The following is a 16,715-nucleotide window of genomic DNA, read 5'->3' as shown; positions in this document are numbered from 1 at the left end:
TTTTACACCAAACATAATGTGTTGCAGCCACTTGATGTACAAAGCCTTTGCTCTGAACTCTGTGCAGTCAGGTACTGCTGCACTAAATGTGCAATAAAAAAAGCTATGGAGTCCAAAGATGCATTATACCTCATTAATGTATCCTGATCTAGCATTAAACACACTCTCAAATAAGCCAAGCATTCAGTTGGAAAATGAGACAGTTACAAAGAAATAAGTGTTAAACACTAATTTAAAAGCTTCTACATGTCAGCTCTAAAGCGTGCTGAGTAACTGGTTAAAGTGACCCATCAAAACTGGGTATTTTCCAAGCACCCTTTAATTCAGGATGTGTATTTCAATTCCTGCATGTCTCTGCAACAAGAGAGGACAGGAAATTCCTGGTGCAAGTCGAATGAGCAAGCTTTCAGTAGGTAGGTCAGTTCCAGCTGGGCCTACCACATTTTGCCACATAATAACATAAGTATCAAAAGCAGAATATCTGTATCAATAGTGGAAAGATTTTAGCTTCCAATATCCTGTGTTTTCTAAATTTGTAAATAATTGGTTCTCTCCGAAGCTAATTCTTCATTTTTTGATACATCATTTGGTAGATAAACATGCTAAAAGCACTTAACCAGCCCAAAACACTTAGATTCTGGAGATGTTTTTTGAAGAAATGCATAAAATGTAATGTGAAATAATCCTTGGTAGCATTTAAAAACCAAAATAGCATATATTACCTGCAAATCACATTGCAGATGTAAGTCTTACTGCTGCTGGGTTTTTTCTTACTGCATAACACTTTTCTTCCAGTAAACTTGTGGTTAGTAAAAATTCTGTGACATGTCCCATACTCTGTAGTGCAGGCAGGGGGGAGTCTTTAGAGTTGTGTGGGATCCCCATAGATCTTGAGTGTTTTGATCATATTTTCCATGGATCATCTTCTCACACTAAAACAGGAATAGTCTTTAGTTCTAATAAAATAAGAAGAACTTGTATCCTTTGGCATAAAATGGCGTTGTTGCATGGTTCAACCGTTCTCAGGGCCTATAAAACAAAATACACAGGCATTTTCTTGTTGTTCATAGTTAACCAGGCACATTTATGTGATCTTTTTTCCTCCCTCTCCTTGTCTCCTCTGTCACTGCTTTATTTCTCTTTGCAGTTCATATTTTGCTTTCTCCTAATGCTGGCCAAATAGTATTTGTTAAATGTAGGCTAGTTTTCTTACTACTTTGGAGTTTGTCAAGCACTTTAGATTTGCATGACACCAATTAATCTTATTAGTACCAAAATAGCTTCCACAAATGTCCAGAGTGATAAGATAAGGATCAGTTGTCAGTGTTCATGTTATCCAGCACTTCCAGAAGTTGGTCCTGTAATGCTTTGCAGTGAATTTTACCTCTGCGTGGTAGTAAAACCCCATGCACCTAATGAATATTGTAACAGCATGCACTTTTCTGTGGGGGTTTAGATCACCCACATCACACTGACAGCCCTTGCTGAATCAATAGGCACTGTAGAACATGAAAATAGGTTTGTTTGTCCAAACAGATGCATTAGAAATTCACGAAGCAATTCCTGTGATCTTGCTTAGAATATGATGCTTTTGAAAAGCCTGATTAGCAATTTACTTACGAGTACCTGCCTGACATCTTCCTTACAACAGCGATGATTATCCCTGCAAGGATTCCAACTGCAACTATGATTCCAATAATTATTCCAACCAGTGCAATTGTTTCCAGACCACCTGAAAGAGGAAATTGGGCATATTAGCATGTTTCTGTCTGGTACCATTGGTAGGAGGCTACTGATAGAACTACCACTGCTCTGCTGCTTCCCACTCCTCGGCGGAAGTGTCCTTATCTTGTGAACTCTGGAGTAGGTTTGGGAAGTTCAGCAGGCTCGGTGGCCTGCAGGTGGGCAGGTGTGCCTTTGGGCTGGATAATCATAAATTTTAATACCTTTTTCAGTTTTCTCTGGTTCCTCGCTCAGTCCACCTGTAAAGCCAGAAAGCGAATAATTACTTACTCTGCTTTGTATGGAGTATTGCATCCCAATTTATATATATATATCTCCAAGGAAAGCTTTATCAACCATGTCACAATGGTTTAAGGGCTGTGTAATAGCCTCTTCTTTTGATAGGGCATGAGAAAATGAGGAGCATGAGAGAATGAGTGCAGGGAACTCTCTGAAGTAATGAAGAAATTAAAATCTAAGGGACCAGTTATGGTATAATATATACTTGTGAAACTTAAGTCTGATCACGTTAAGATCAAAAAGGATATGCGTAGTATAAAATAATTTTAATTAAGACAGAAATTGTGGTTTAATTGTCTGAGACAGTTTTATGCTGATGAAATTTTGCCTTGCTCTTGGTGCATTTGCTGAATTGTTTGCCTATTTGTAAGGGCTTTTTGTCAGTTTAAAAGCTCCTCAAGTTGCTTAGGTAGATTTTTTTTTTGTGTGTGTAAGATTGTATAAAATCTGTTTAGTACACTTCTCTAATTCTGGAATTGAATTTGTAGCTCAGTCCCCATTAGAAACATGAAATACAAATGCTACTTTTAATTCATTGAGAGTTATGTCATCCCGAATATTTTGTGTATTCTTTAGGCTAAGTCTGAAAACTCTATCTAAATTTCAAATCTGCTAAACACTGCTTCTCTCGTGCTGAGAGTCTGTTGGCAGCAGCTACTACTGTTCACATACATTGGAGAAACTGTTGTTCATTTATTTAGACACCATGCTAAACTTGCATTTAGTTACCAGACCAGCTTTTTGATAACAAAAAGACCTTTTTTCATAGTGGCTTATCTGACCATTTTTAAGTGATTCGTTAAACTTATGCCTGGTCATTGATGCTATTACAGGACTGGAATATCTGAGCAGAAACTGCTTGTTCTCTTTTTCTTTACTGTTATGCACAACAGTAAACTATTAAGAACAATCCTGGTCCAAAAGAGTCTGCACGAGTCTGTAGTGCCATGAATGCTGCATTGACATGGATGCAGATTGCTTTATACATGCATAACAGTGATTTGTGTCTTTCCAGGGAAGCTAAGGCAGACAGCTTGGCAGAAAATTGAGAGGGCAGCCTTTGAGCCAGTCAAGAAGTTGTAACGGTTATGTTTTCTGCATTGAGAGTGTTTGAGCTGGTAAAAAATACCCTGGTGTTTTTCTGAAGAACTGTTTGATTTCTGTTCAAATAATTCGAATAGAAAGCAAAGGCTTCAGTTATCGCCTGCCTCGGAGATAGAACTGGCGGTGCACCGGTGAACAAAACTGTATAGTTACCTCTTCCTTTTGTCAGCACATACCTGTTATGAAGTTAGGATGATTATTCAGGAGTCATTTTAAGGTATCTTAGTTTTCCCCTTCTAAAATCAGCATTGTTACCTTTGAGAACACCTTAAACTTGGTATTTGAATTTTCCAGCTAGTGTTTAATAGGTGGCAGTGGAACTACGATATGATAAAATAGAAATGAAGGAATTTTTTTTACCATCAACATTTTTTGTGTTAGCTTCATAACCAGTAGAGTTATCACCATCTTCAGCTGGGACAATTGCACTTTCTGTGGTCATTAGCTGTCCAAACTCCAAGAGATTTGTTACGCTTTGTAGTTCTGTGGGCAACTACAAGAATTGGGGCAGAAAAGAGGGAAAAGAAAGTCTCAGTACATTCCATCTGTAAGCATGAAATAGGCATTTAAATTTCTTGGTCTATCAGGTACCCTGTGGATGCTTTCTAGCGATCAGCTGCCATCTTTGACTTGTACAGTGAGGGGAAAAAACCACAAAGCAAGCTGATTCGTCTTCCCTGCTAGATGCTGTCTGGATCAGATGGCCTCACAGCACGACTACAGGAGGTGTAGGAGAGAACTGCAGAATAACACAGACCTGCCTTTTTCGTTGTGGTTTTATTTATACAGTAGTTTGCCAGTTTTGTTTCACTGAAGCTAATAAAGAGATACAGAATTGAGAGGCAAATGGCAGTGAATAAGCAGGTTATGAACATGTTTGCAGTACAGAACTGCCAAAAATGCTTTCAACTCAGTTGCCTTCAACCTGGTTGCTTGCACAGCAAAAACATTGCCGTTAGTTGTTCTTTTCTGTTAGAAGTCAAGGTTATTCCGTATAATTTATAGTGATTATCCAAAATCTAAACCACAAGACAAGACCAGGAATATGAACTCAAGGTAACCTAAAGGAGCTATTACTTAGAATGAGACTTACCAGGGTTGGTAGTTCTTCAAATTCTGTGTCATTTCTGTCTCTGAAATCAATTGTTGTGCTTTCTTCTCCTTCTAGAACTGAGCTTGCTGAATAAAATTTTAGAAAATAAGTTAGAATTTTACTTGATGTCTGTGTGTTCAGGCTATTTTGGCATCTGAATTTTGTTAAACGTGAGCTGTATGTAGCGTTCATTCGCTCTGCCTCTGAGCACTAAGGTTTGCAAAATCCTTGGGATTAACTTTGAATTCTGCTGCACTCTTGTACATAGCTGTAGGACAAAGAGCTTAAGTGCACATCACTTAACCCTGGCACCTTCTTGAAACATACTGATTACTGTGCACTCTGTCCAAGAAAAGATAATTTTTTTCAGGAAAGGTTCCTCCCCCAGACTGGTGCAGCTACTCCAGATTTCAAGTTAAGCTTTAGTATTTGGATAAATTCCTTCAAGCACCTTCAGTTTTCTGAAGTAAGAGCTTTCTCCCTTCATAGAATCATGTGGTTGGAAAAGACCTTTGAGACCATCAAGTCCAATCGTACCTGTCCACTACTAACGTGGGCACCTTGGCTACTGGTCTTTTAAACCCCTCCAGGGATGGAGACTCCACCACTTCCCTGGGCAGCCTCTGCCAGTGCCTGACAACCCTATTGGTGAACAAACTTTTCCTGACGTCTAATCTGAAACTCCACTGGTGAGGGGGGAAGCTCACTCAGCTGCAACCTTTATCTTTGGAACTGTCACTAGTGTTTATGGGTGCAGCTATAGTTTGGAAAATATTCCTACACAAATATATTCAGATATTTGTCTGAAGTTGCAAACCTTACTTTTGCCGTGAGGTGAGTTTTTTAGGTAAGTGTAAGGTCTCTGTTTCTCTCTAGACCTATTTGTCATCTATGCTCTTTGGTACAATGGATGCTTAAATTTTGGCTCACACAATGCTTTTTCTTTACAAATGGAACCAGACTTCATCAGTAGGAAAAATGAGAAGGAACAGGGTAGAAGGTCTGAATATGTGAAGGTAATTGGCAGTATTGGGAAGATGTTGAAAACGTATGTATCGTTTGATTAAGCTTCTTGCTGATTCATGGAACTCAGACCGTACGGAGTCTGGTGTTAATGCAGTGTGCTATCTCTTGGGAGTTTCTAATTCGCTGTGATTCTAAAGCTCTGTGAGGCTGCTTGTTATGCTGTTGCCTGGGGCCTGAGAGTTCTGATAATTCCAGATACCAGGGTTTAAATTTAATTGAAGAGGTAATAATAGACATTGTCCTGGGTAAAACTTCAGGCAAAAAAAAACCCCAAAGCTTCTGGAATATTCTTTCCTGGATTCAGGTTTTGCATCCGACTTGTTCTGATTGCTGAAAAACAAATATTTGGACAAAATTTTCTACTTTCAAATCCAGTTTATAATGTTTCAGTGTAACACTGAGCTATTGCAAGGAGACACTGCAGTGATGGCTGAAGGGTGTGGGAGAACCCTGTTCATTCTCTTCAAAATGTAGAGAATTTTTAGGGAGGCTGCAGAAAAACCTGGCTGCCTCCACATCAATTGCCTGTGATGTGTGTAAGGTGACAACAGTCAGCTGTTAACAGGTTAATTATGAACAGAGAACACCTAATCCTGTCTTTCTCTGTAAGACAGTCTCATACCTCTGTGATTTGGTAAACTGTAAGTGGTAGATGGAGAGTGCTGTGCAGTGATCCCCTCAAGGGAGGAGGACAGCTATTCACATGAGTTATTTAAAAACAGGGATTCATTGTACCATTTGAATATTTCATGTAAGAGAAATATTCATGACCTGTTTGGTTTATTAAATCTCAGTACTGTTTCTATTAATTTCACCTGGTTTTTAGTGACCTAAAAATATCCTCAACTCTTCTGCATTTGGAGTTAGGCTATTTCTGAATTGCCAGACTAGTTCCAAATAGTAAGACTATTTCTTATGAAAGACTTTAATAATCCTAAATGCACCCTACTTGTGTTATGTAGGATGTAGAGGGAAATAAACAGGATTTGTCTTCTGTGACTGAAATTAGAAAGAATGGGTGTTTTGCTTGATATCAAAAGTGAAAACAGGATAGAATCACTTCGAGTCAGCTGTGAATGTACCACTTGGAAATTATTTTTCTTTTATCATGAGTTCCATTTAACTTTTCTTTATTTTTAACTGCCTCTTTTAAAATAAAAATAATACTTCAGATGGAAAAGCCAATATTTAATTTTGGAATTAGTAAAAAACAGTATCCTGGCACTTTAAAGGAAACTTTTCATACAGAGGATGAATGATTTGATGTGGGAAAAGAACCTCTGTTTTTGTTTGAAGCTCTCATCTGAATTCTACTGGAAACTTGCAAATATTTTTCCTTGCTGCCAAAATTCATTTTTGAACCAAATCAAAAATGTTTCATCCGTCTCTAGCAATGTAAGACTGAGAGCTTGGTCCCACTGCCAAGAGGCTAAACACCGGTCTAAACTTAGATTTCTAATTCTATGTTTGCTCAAGTAAATAGACTTTTATATTTTTATACCTTTATAAGCCTGAGTACAGATACACTTTCTATTTAAGAGCCAAATGAATGTGCAAGCAATACTTTAGGTACTAACAGATGAAAAAAGTGTGCTGATATTATGCCAACATGAGGCTAATTAAGCCAGCCAGTCTCCTAAAAATCACTTTATAATCTATGGAAAGACTGGAATAGGCCAGGGTAGCTCATATTTATAAGTTAGATGGTAATAATAATAATGTTTTGGTTATTTTTGATGGAAATACCTCATGTGAGCATCCCTGAAAGTTTTCTTTTGAGGTAGCATAGAAGGGTTTGACTTCCAGGTGTGTTGATTGAACTGCCTTCTAAATGTCAGAACATTTTAAGATGTGCCACTGCTTTATAGTACTTATTTTTTGCTTATAGTGTAATGTCTTTAAAGTACAATATTGGGGTTATGCTATATAAGTGTTAAATGTAAAAGAAGAAATAGCAATACAGCTCAACAACAAGAATTGTGTAGGGATAAGTTTACCTTGTATCTCACTTGGAGCTGAAAAAACATCGTTTGTGCACTAGTTGCAGAATAAGCACAGATGAAGAAAACCAGTTACCAGAGGAAAAAACACTAGTAAAAAGTGATACAAGTTTTGTTTGTTAATGGCAAGCAGCTTATTAAGAGAAGCTGCTTATATCATGCCATGGCAGTAGTGTTCAGCCATGAAGAGTTAATTGATAGTGAAGGCAGGAAATAGAAACAACCTCACGGAACAAAGGTGTAGAGGACTAGTGAATGTCACAAAGAAGTATTAAACAATTACTCTGTGTGTGATAACGTTAATGCAGGCTCTTGGCCATGAGTGGACGCAGAGAGTCTATTTTTGTGCATTTGCCCTCTGTGTACAGTGATTGACAAAAGGAGGTGGCCCAGATCAATCTTGCCTAATTTTAGGTTCTTAATAAAGGTGCCTAAATGAGGTGTCTGCTTGCCCTTTTCTTTTATAGTCTGTAGGGAAAGATAAATACTTCTAGGAGGTAATTCAGCTCACTTGAGATTTGGGTCATCCTTGGTATTGCTGCCTTTCCTTAACTGTGAGGGGAAAGGAGACTAATACAGCTCTGCTATGAACTTCCTGAAGCTCACAGATTAAACTGGTTTCTGTTACTGTGAAGGTCTTGTCCCAGCCCTATTGATTCCAGTTGAGGTCCTGCACTTGCTGGACAACAGTCTCTGGGCTGTATTTCCAGGTTTGTTTTTCTGGCCAGGTGCTGGAGGTGGTCTGGGTGATAACTAAGCAGACACTACTGAACTATTGCCAAAAGAAAGACTGGGAGGTAACTTGTTATCAATGTACTTTTTGTAGGAAGGAATGTTTGATGCTAGATGATTTTTTTTGTCAAAGTAAAAAATATTGAAATGAAATTGAGAGAAACTATTGGACTTAACTTCTTTCCCGTTACCCAGTACAGGCTCATGCAGTGCTGACATTGAGGAATGTCAATGGGATGTAAGGGTGGATGTGCTTTAGGCATTTTGTTTTCATCTGATGTGGGCCAAGTGTAGCAAGAGCCACAGGGTTAAGTGGTGCTTCTGCATATGTTCTTAATTCTGTCTTAGAGAAGGATGTAAATAAAAACAGTGCTAGGATTGTCTCCAACCAGCACTGTGGCCTTTTCTGTTTACCCCTATATGTTTGCTGCAGATGTGAATTAATCATTGCATCTCTTTCTGCCAGAGTTCCAGCTGGGTGCGTTTCAGTTCAAAGTCCCCAGCTGCTATCAGGCTGCAACTTCTCACACCAGGAGAAAATACGATGTCTTTAAAAGTTTAATACTGCTTTGAAAACATCCCGTGGTTAAGCATCCCATGACCCACTTAGGGGAGGATGAGCTCACTACTCCTTGTTATGCACGGAGTGACAGTTTACTAGAAAAACCTCTTAGGACTGTTTTCAAAGCACAGCGGTTGTGTCGGAAAGGAGAGTGAGTTGTAAAACTGCTCATTAGCATTTCTTTCAGGTATCTCCAAAGCCAATAAAGATACTTTTGAAGATGAAAAATGCTATAGGATCTTGTTTCTTTCCCAACAGGCTGAATAAACCCCGACAGTAGTGGCCAAAGGCAGTTGTAAGCCTGTATTTTAGCTTACTCCTTGAAACAGGAAGCCCTCAAACTAAAAGGAGTTTCCATCTCTGTGATAAAGAACCAGTAGGTAAAAATGGTGAACCTGAAACGGTTCCCTTTAACAAGAACTGAAATAATCTTTATTGCTCATCGCCCCTCTGCTGTTCTTTAAAAAAAGAAAAGCAGCTTCAGTTATTTATAACAGCTAAAAGAATTAACTAGTAGGTTAACTGTCCAACAAAAGCTTTGGTCTTATTCAAGTTTATTTTTATCTATGTCTTATCAATGTAATATTTCATCCTTTCCAACTGTGCTATATAAGTGCTTAATGGAATGCTGATCTAGAAGAGTAAGGGAGAGAATTTAGTGGGATGGATGGGTCACTTGGGAGATATCACTCTCTTATTGGAGATATTGCTGAGCTGACCATCTGGAGTTGTCTGATGTTTTTCAGTATCTGCTTCCTGAACAGTTACAGACCAAGTGGTATTGTTTGAAGGACTGTCTATGTATATAGTCTGCGTTAGCCATCCTGTTTTGGCCATATTTTACTCAGCGTTTATGTCCTGATACAGGAATTCCCTTTCTGAGGAATCATCTCTCACTCAGACTGAGCAGAGTGAGTCTTAAAGTCAGTATCTCATTATTGGAATCTCACTCTATTGTTGTTCAGTGAAGACTTATATGCATAGCAGGGGAAGTTTTAACAAAAATGTGTGATTTGTTGAGGTATCTGCATTTTAATCCACGATATCTCAGCAGCAGCTCTTTAGTTTCAAATACAATATTGCCTGTTATTTGGCTTCATCCTCAATTTAAACATATTCCACAGTCAGGTCCAAAACCTACCTCATCAGCTTATTTTTCTCTGAAAGTAGTTTTCCATTATTTTTCTATAATTACTTAAGTGTCTTGGAGTATTTTAAAGAGGCAAACATCTAGTGTCTTTTTTTTTTTTAAATGGTTCAACACTGCCAAACCCAGGCTACAAATCTTTTTACTTTTGGAGACTAATATAGTGGATTCTGGGGCTTGCCTTCTGGCTTCTGAGCCTTTGGACAGTTAAAATTTTCAGGAAAGGCAAGAAATTTTCATAATGTGAACTGAAATTCTCATTTGTACCTGTGGCTCCTGCAAAATTCCTGCTGTCTGCAAAAGCCGTAGCCTGTTTGGGGCCACAGAATTGGCATTTTCTTTCTGTTAATTCCTTCTGGAAGTGGGAGTAATACATCATGTCATGATAACAAAGTACCCTGGCATGTGTTGAACTGTCTAGGTTTTTTGTCATTCAGGAGAAAGTACGTACTGTCTGTCTAAACCCTGAAGTGCTTATGCAGTTTCTGTGTACAAAATCTGACAGCTTTGCTTTATATAAGTGAAGGAAGCTGAGTGAGAAAATGCTGTGAACTTTGGGAAGTATCTGCCAGTTGTGAACTTTGGAAAGTATCTGCAGGTTGAAAAATGGCTCTGATGCACAAAGAAGGATTTAGCTCAGCCTTATTTAGAGTGTGACTGACTTTGCTCAGGTATTCCATGGAGCTCATGATGACAACATTCTGCTGAATTGTCAGAAGCATTTCCTTTGGTCGCCACACCCGACTGCAGATGGTTCCTATTGCTGCAGCTGGCTTGGCCAAAGGAACAAAGCCAGAGCTTGCATCTGCACTGCCAACTGCCAGAGAACCACTCGGCTGCTTCTGAAGCAAATCCCGTGTCTTCTGAATGTTATGATGTTCTACATTGTCCATATATGGATACCCACAGAAAAGCAAAACAATCTGTACAGGGAAATAGCTGCTCTTCAAGTTCTTGCTATGTGTATGTGACCCACAGCCAAAGTTATGACACGAAGCCACAGGAAAAAAAGGTGGTAACTTACTGAACTTTCTCTCATGCTTGATGAAGTCAACCACAGAGCTATAGACAGTGAGAAGGAAGAGACTATTTAACTCATTATGGGATATTTCTTTAAAATATTCCTTGCTGAACTAGAGATGAGTCTTTTAAGGTTTATGCTTTTAATAATGTTGCTGTGTCAGTCTCTGATTTCTTGTCTGACCTCAGAGTTGCTATCCTATGAATATGGATTAAAACCACTTTCTTACTGATATCCGCTGCCCCGTGACCCTGTGGTAACTATCCGCAGTCTTACTAGCAACTTCTTTGTTTTTTTTCTGAGCGGTAAGGGTTTTGCTGGGGCAGCAAGATTGGAGTTGTGATCAAGGTCTAAGTCTCTTGTATCATGCTGTAAGTGGCACCCAACCCTGCAGTGTCACGGTGCTGTGTTTATCACTGCGTGCTGACAAGGAATGCGTGTTGGAGCTAAAACAAGGAGGAAGAATACAAAATATCATGTAATGATTAGAAAGATTTATGGGGTGTGCAGCAGCAAGCAGACAATCTGCCTCCAAATTTTGGGATATGTAAATGCAGACAAGAGGAATTAAGAAATGGCCTCCAATACAGTAATAAACTAATCTTTCCCCTGAATCACTTCCTTCCCAAAACTCAGAGGCTGTTGCCATATGCCCTTTCACAGCTGCCTTGATGAAGGCTACTGACCCCTTGTATCTGCCAGCAGAACTCTTTGCATGATCTTTTCTTATCTCATTTGTTTGAAACATGCATGCTAACACTAAGTGGAAGCTGGTCAGGCTTTTCATTTTGTTCACACAGTGATCTTTGGTTGGTGGCTTTATATTGCCACACAGCAAGCAAGATCCATTTAAATATGTTTAGTCTGACTTTCATACTAACTAATAACATACTAGCTAGTACTTGGATGGATTTCAGAGTCATAAAAGCATTTTAATGTGCATTTGGAATTAAGTGTGTCCCCTTTACAGATTTAGCAGCAGCTCATGTACTACTCAAGCCCTCCTAAGAGCATGTGTTTGCTTGTAGTAGTGTACAGAGCAGAACTGAGCCCTCACAAAGGATTATTCTGTTGTAATTTATGCTGGATGTTGTAGTGTTTGTAATCAACAAATAAAAAGATGGAAAAACATGAGCAAGTCCTAACAACATGGGAATGTAGCCAGCGTCACAATTTGTTTGAGAGTCTTTAGCTGGGCTTCTAGGCCAGTGAGTTGGAAATGAATAGTAAATCTGTGATTTATTTTTCTCCTCTTTCTCTTTAGAACATACCTGTATGCCTAGTCCTACATCTCTGAAATGCCGTGAAGCCAGTTGTGCACTACACACAGCTCTGAGCTTTGCAGCATGATTTCAAACCAAGGGTATGGTCTGTGTGCACACAACTCAGACCCTTTTAGAGGCTGCTGGTCTGCCGCATGGATCTGGGATGCAGGGAACAGGACCTGGCAGCGCTTGGGTTCCATCCTGTAGTCTCCGACCACATCCAGACAAAAAGCAAACAAACCAACAAAACAAACGTGCAACTGAGACAGACCATATGTTAGGACCGGGCAAACAGTAGTCATTTCTGTGGTATGCACGCATGTATGGCTTGCCTCAAATGACACAAGGAGGGAACACTGCATGCTTCTGTCGGAGCCCAACAGCCTGCGTGCTGTGGGCTATCCTTCCGTTACTTTTTTTTTCTTATCTACTAAAATGCTCTTTTATGTCTCTAGATTCTTAGATGCTTATTTTTCCAGATGAATTACAAGTACTAGAGCTGTGGTAAATGCATGGGTTCAGTGGAAACCGTTGAATTACAGGAGCTGAGAATCTGGCCTCTCTTCCTACGGTTTTCACTGCCCGAGTTAATGAAAGGTCCACTTGTGAGCATTTAAATAGGACAATTTCCTTTCCTTGTAAAGTTACACAGATTCAAAAACTAACTTTTTGAGATCTGGATGGGCAAGCCTTTCTGCTTTCCCAATGAAGGGGAAAGAAAACTATTTTCTGCTGGTCTGTTACTAAGACACTGCAAAATACTAATTTACAGACCTGCTGAGATGCAGTAAGAAGGCTTTCTCCTTGTGGTAATTAAGTTTGGCGTATTGGATGTGAGAGCAAGATTCCGACACTGGAGTTTGGGGTGAGGAGAGGGGGGGATTCACAAGTGCACTTTCCTGATGCTTTCAGATGCAAGGCAAAAAGCTTTATCATGCTTATTTTGTAGAAAACTGGTTCACATGTGACTTCATTTTTGTTGTTTATTTGCTACCAGCTGTTACAGATTTTGATTTTTCAGGAGAGTTTAGAGTTGCCTGACTTTAATGTTTAGTTTTGTCACTGAGCTAGTGAAAGTGTTTGGGTAATTTGAAAAAATCCTTTCTTGTAATTTGAGAAATCTGATTTTTATGATTTTGAAAAACTCAAAACTCCTTAGCCTTTCATGGTTGACTGTAAACTTCAGTTTCCTTTCTTACTGTATAAATACTTTTTATCTGCGTTATCCTGTCCATGTGCTTACTTCTAGTCCAAAGCAAGTGGGAATGACATGACCTAGCATGAACCTGTTTAATTTTGAGACCTTGCATAAGAAGTTATATGAGTTATAATCTCATATTTGCCTCCAGGTAGGATCAGGCACGTTGACAGTTGATACAGCTCAAGTGACATGTGCTTACTTGTTAAACAATCACGTTAACTTTTGTTCATGTTATGTGACAGCCAATAAGTCATTTCCTCTGCAATGATACCTGCACCATGGGAAAGGCTTCAGAGAAGGAAATGTGTTGCCTCTGTAAGCGTTCACTTGAATGTTTGTGCTTCTAATTGTTTGATAATTATTAAGCTAGTTCTATTCTACATCAGTATAGTATTTGATGCTTCTACAGCTTTGTCTTGCTTTATATAGCCTCGTCAAAGGAGCTTTTGGCCTTTCTTTTGGAAACATCATTGCTGACTTGGGGACCAAATATTACTGTAGAGCAAACCTGGGAAATTTCAACAGAAATCTTCATTCGTGTTTAACTTACTAATATTAGATGTCATTTGCACATGCTTCATGAACAAAAGGTGTTTAAGCATTTCTGACTTCTCCTTTAAGATTCATAGGTTTCCAGTGAAAAGTTGTTCATAGGTTGGCTCATAGCCCTAATGTTGGATCAGTGGGAAGTGCTATTTTTCAATCACGTTTCTGGTTCACAATTGTCCTGAAATGATTTCTGCACCTCTTGGTTTTTGGTAAAATTGCATCAGCTCAAAGACAGCAGATATTAATGGAACTGCTCAAATTGTGGATCACCACTTGGAAGGGGGGAAATGCTATGCTTATGACTAGGATCAAGAGCTGAATTCAGTTTATTTGGCAATTCGAGGAGGTATTTGGAACCAAGAATAATTACTTTGGAAATACCCTTCCTGATTGAAACAAACCTGCCTTTCTTGATTCACTCTCAGTCCAGAAAACGGAGTGCCCAAATACAACAGAAGTGTAGCTGCAGATGTATTTGTGGCCTGATCAGGATTAAGAAGTATTAGAACCTGATAAGGGAACTTTTTTCTTGCAAACCCTCAGGGCAAATAGTCTCCGCTAGGGATTCGGGTATCCGAATTATCTCCACTCCACGGCGTGCCATATGATCCAAAACCCCTCCTTATTTGCTGTCAGTGAACTCACAGGTTGACGAAGGTAGCATTGTCACTTTAAGTCTGTTCTAACTTGTAACTGCCGATGGTTATCAGTAAACAGGAGTGATACACATGCTAAATATTTGGGACTTGCTTGTTTTCTATCTGGAAAGTGTATCCTTTGGAAGTTATCCTAAATGACTGACTCTTAAAGTCATAAAACCTAAACAGACACAGAAAGCCTTAAATACTGTAAAACATGTTCTGGGTTCAGCTGTGGAGTTCAGTGCAAACTACACTGGTAATAAAACAGAGGTAGAATCTTGAAAGCAGAGAATATTTTAACATTTTTCTGTCTAATAGGATTTCAGTCTGATTGTTGCTGAATGACTTCCCTCAGAGCTGAGAGAAAATATGCTTGAAAACTCCCCAGAAGCCGTAACATGGAAGACCTTTTCCTGTAATTCCAGTATCCTAGAAACCGCTTGAGGTAATTCTATAAAACTGTAGTGGGGTTTGCCTCATTTTTAATGGCTTTAAATTTTAGTGCTTTTAATATTGATGCTTTTTAAGGATAAGCTGGTCGGGTGAGCCCAAAGAGCTTATCTCAGAGAAAGTCTAGAAACCAATATTTGGGACTTGCCCAGTGTTTGTTGATTTTAGATTTCCTGTGAAATTTTGAACTCCGAACTTTCAGCCTCATATTCTGACATGGAGGACACCAGGAATTCCCATTAGAGGTTTCAAGCCAATGACCACACAGACAGTATATTGATAAAGCTCCACTATTGCCTGCGGAATGATAATGGCTTGTCACCATGCCAAAATCAGGTCCCGTGTTTCTGTTAGGGTCCCCAGATCCAAGTCAGACAAGGAAATTCATGGTTTGGAAGAGCAGTGGGTCGAGTTTCAGGTTACTGTTTTCAGAGCTCTAGTTCTTGGAACGTGTTCTGTAGCAAGAGTAGCTGTATTTCATCACTGCGGGCATGCTTTCCGTTTGTGCGTACATCAGGCACATTGCCTGATGGCCCGTCCATTCATAATGAGTCAAATACTACGTGGGCAAACTGAATTTGAATGTGATGTTCCTGGAATCAGTTACTGATCAGGGCAATTCTGATTTGCTGCTAATAAATCAAGCTCTTCTCCTTTAGCTCTAACAAGTCTTGAACATCTGTTTTACCTGAAAATAAATTTTCTATTTTCCTGATAAATTTAAAAAGAAATACTTTGCCAAATAAACTACTTCTGAGTACACACGGAATACTTTTCACATGTATCTTGGGTAATACTATTCCTATTTTATATCTCTTGCTTGCATATAGTGCTTATGGCTAAGCACAACATAGCAAAACCCTGTGTAAGGCTCAAACTCTAAGCTGTTGTAATTCCTCTAAGAACAGAAGCTGAACTCTTAAATGGAAAGATTAATAAGTTACCTTCCAGAGTTTCCCCACCTAAGTGTCAGGTACAACTGAATGATTGCTTGCAGTCATCTCTGCCTGTATTGCAGTGAAGCTGAAGGCGTTTCCAAGGGCTGTTGTAACACCTTCCCTGACTGCTTGCACTGTTCTCCTTCCCTGGCAGGCACAGAGAAAAGTTTTCTGACAGAGCAGAACTTGGCTCATGTGAAAACTTCTGGCATGTTCCTTTTGTGATTGCAGCCATAGAAGATGCCCTCTAGTCGGTTAAGAATGCAAAAGAAAGCTTTATAAACAGAGCAGAGCAAGTATATTGCATGTGAGCAAGCACAGAAACTGGTAAATTACAGGAAATCACTGGAAATAATTTTCACCAAAGTTTCTTCTTACCTTCTTCAGCAAGTGCTATGAAAGGCACGCTCCCGAGAATGAAGATGAAGAATTGAACTTTAATAAACATCTTCGCTTAGAGAATAACTTCCCAATCCTGAGACCAGATGGATTCCAATTCTGGTTGAGTTCTGAGGCAGATGAGAATTGAGATCACAAAGAAATCGCTGCAAAAAAAGACTTTGGTATTACAAATATTCCTTTAGCTGCTGTAGTCTAAAGGGGGAAGGCTTTCCGAGATGATCACTGTACAGCTAAAGAAAACTGAGGGGAGTCGGTATTATTTTCTTTAGCCAAGGGGTGGGAGCATGCCGAAGGTGGTCATCAAAGAGGAGCCAGGCCCGCCCTCCGCACTCTGTTTGGTCCAAACTAAAATTGTGATCTCAGCCCAGGTTTAAAGTTACAGGAGCTGTTGTAGCTTTCAGAGGGCTCTTATTTAGCAAAGAGGGAAAAAGGGTATTTGGGCAGAGTGAAGTGTTTGGGGAGTTCCCTCCCTTCTGTGAACTGTCCTTAAAAAATATTTAAAGAGCAACACTAAAGGCATTTTTCCTGTTATTTCCAGCAGTGAACTGATGTTTTTTACCTT

General features: G+C 39.3%; 1 protein-coding gene across 3 annotated transcripts; it reads right to left on the bottom strand.

Moving 5' to 3' along the window:
* On the bottom strand, window positions 1-16,453 carry PDPN (podoplanin). Of its 3 annotated transcripts, none has more exons than XM_054085791.1 (6): window positions 16,130-16,452; window positions 4,220-4,305; window positions 3,487-3,619; window positions 1,947-1,982; window positions 1,621-1,732; window positions 1-1,029 (listed from the first exon to the last, which is right to left on the bottom strand). In XM_054085791.1, exons 1-6 carry the CDS (start codon window positions 16,197-16,199, stop codon window positions 1,023-1,025), a joined length of 444 nt encoding a protein of 147 aa, XP_053941766.1. In that variant the 5' UTR covers window positions 16,200-16,452; the 3' UTR covers window positions 1-1,022. The 3 variants fall into 3 exon arrangements, with proteins under 3 accessions (XP_053941766.1, XP_053941767.1, XP_009560669.1); XM_054085792.1 differs by having other exon boundaries at window positions 1,627-1,732; window positions 16,130-16,450; XM_009562374.2 differs by lacking the exon at window positions 1-1,029 and having other exon boundaries at window positions 1,617-1,732; window positions 16,130-16,453.
* Window positions 16,454-16,715: the final 262 nt, after the last annotated feature.

This window comes from Cuculus canorus, chromosome 21 (assembly GCF_017976375.1).
Source record: "Cuculus canorus isolate bCucCan1 chromosome 21, bCucCan1.pri, whole genome shotgun sequence".
NCBI classification, from domain to species: Eukaryota; Metazoa; Chordata; class Aves; order Cuculiformes; family Cuculidae; genus Cuculus; species Cuculus canorus.
The sequence above is the reverse complement of the archived record's forward strand: the minus strand, read 5'-3'. Positions and strand labels throughout refer to the sequence as shown.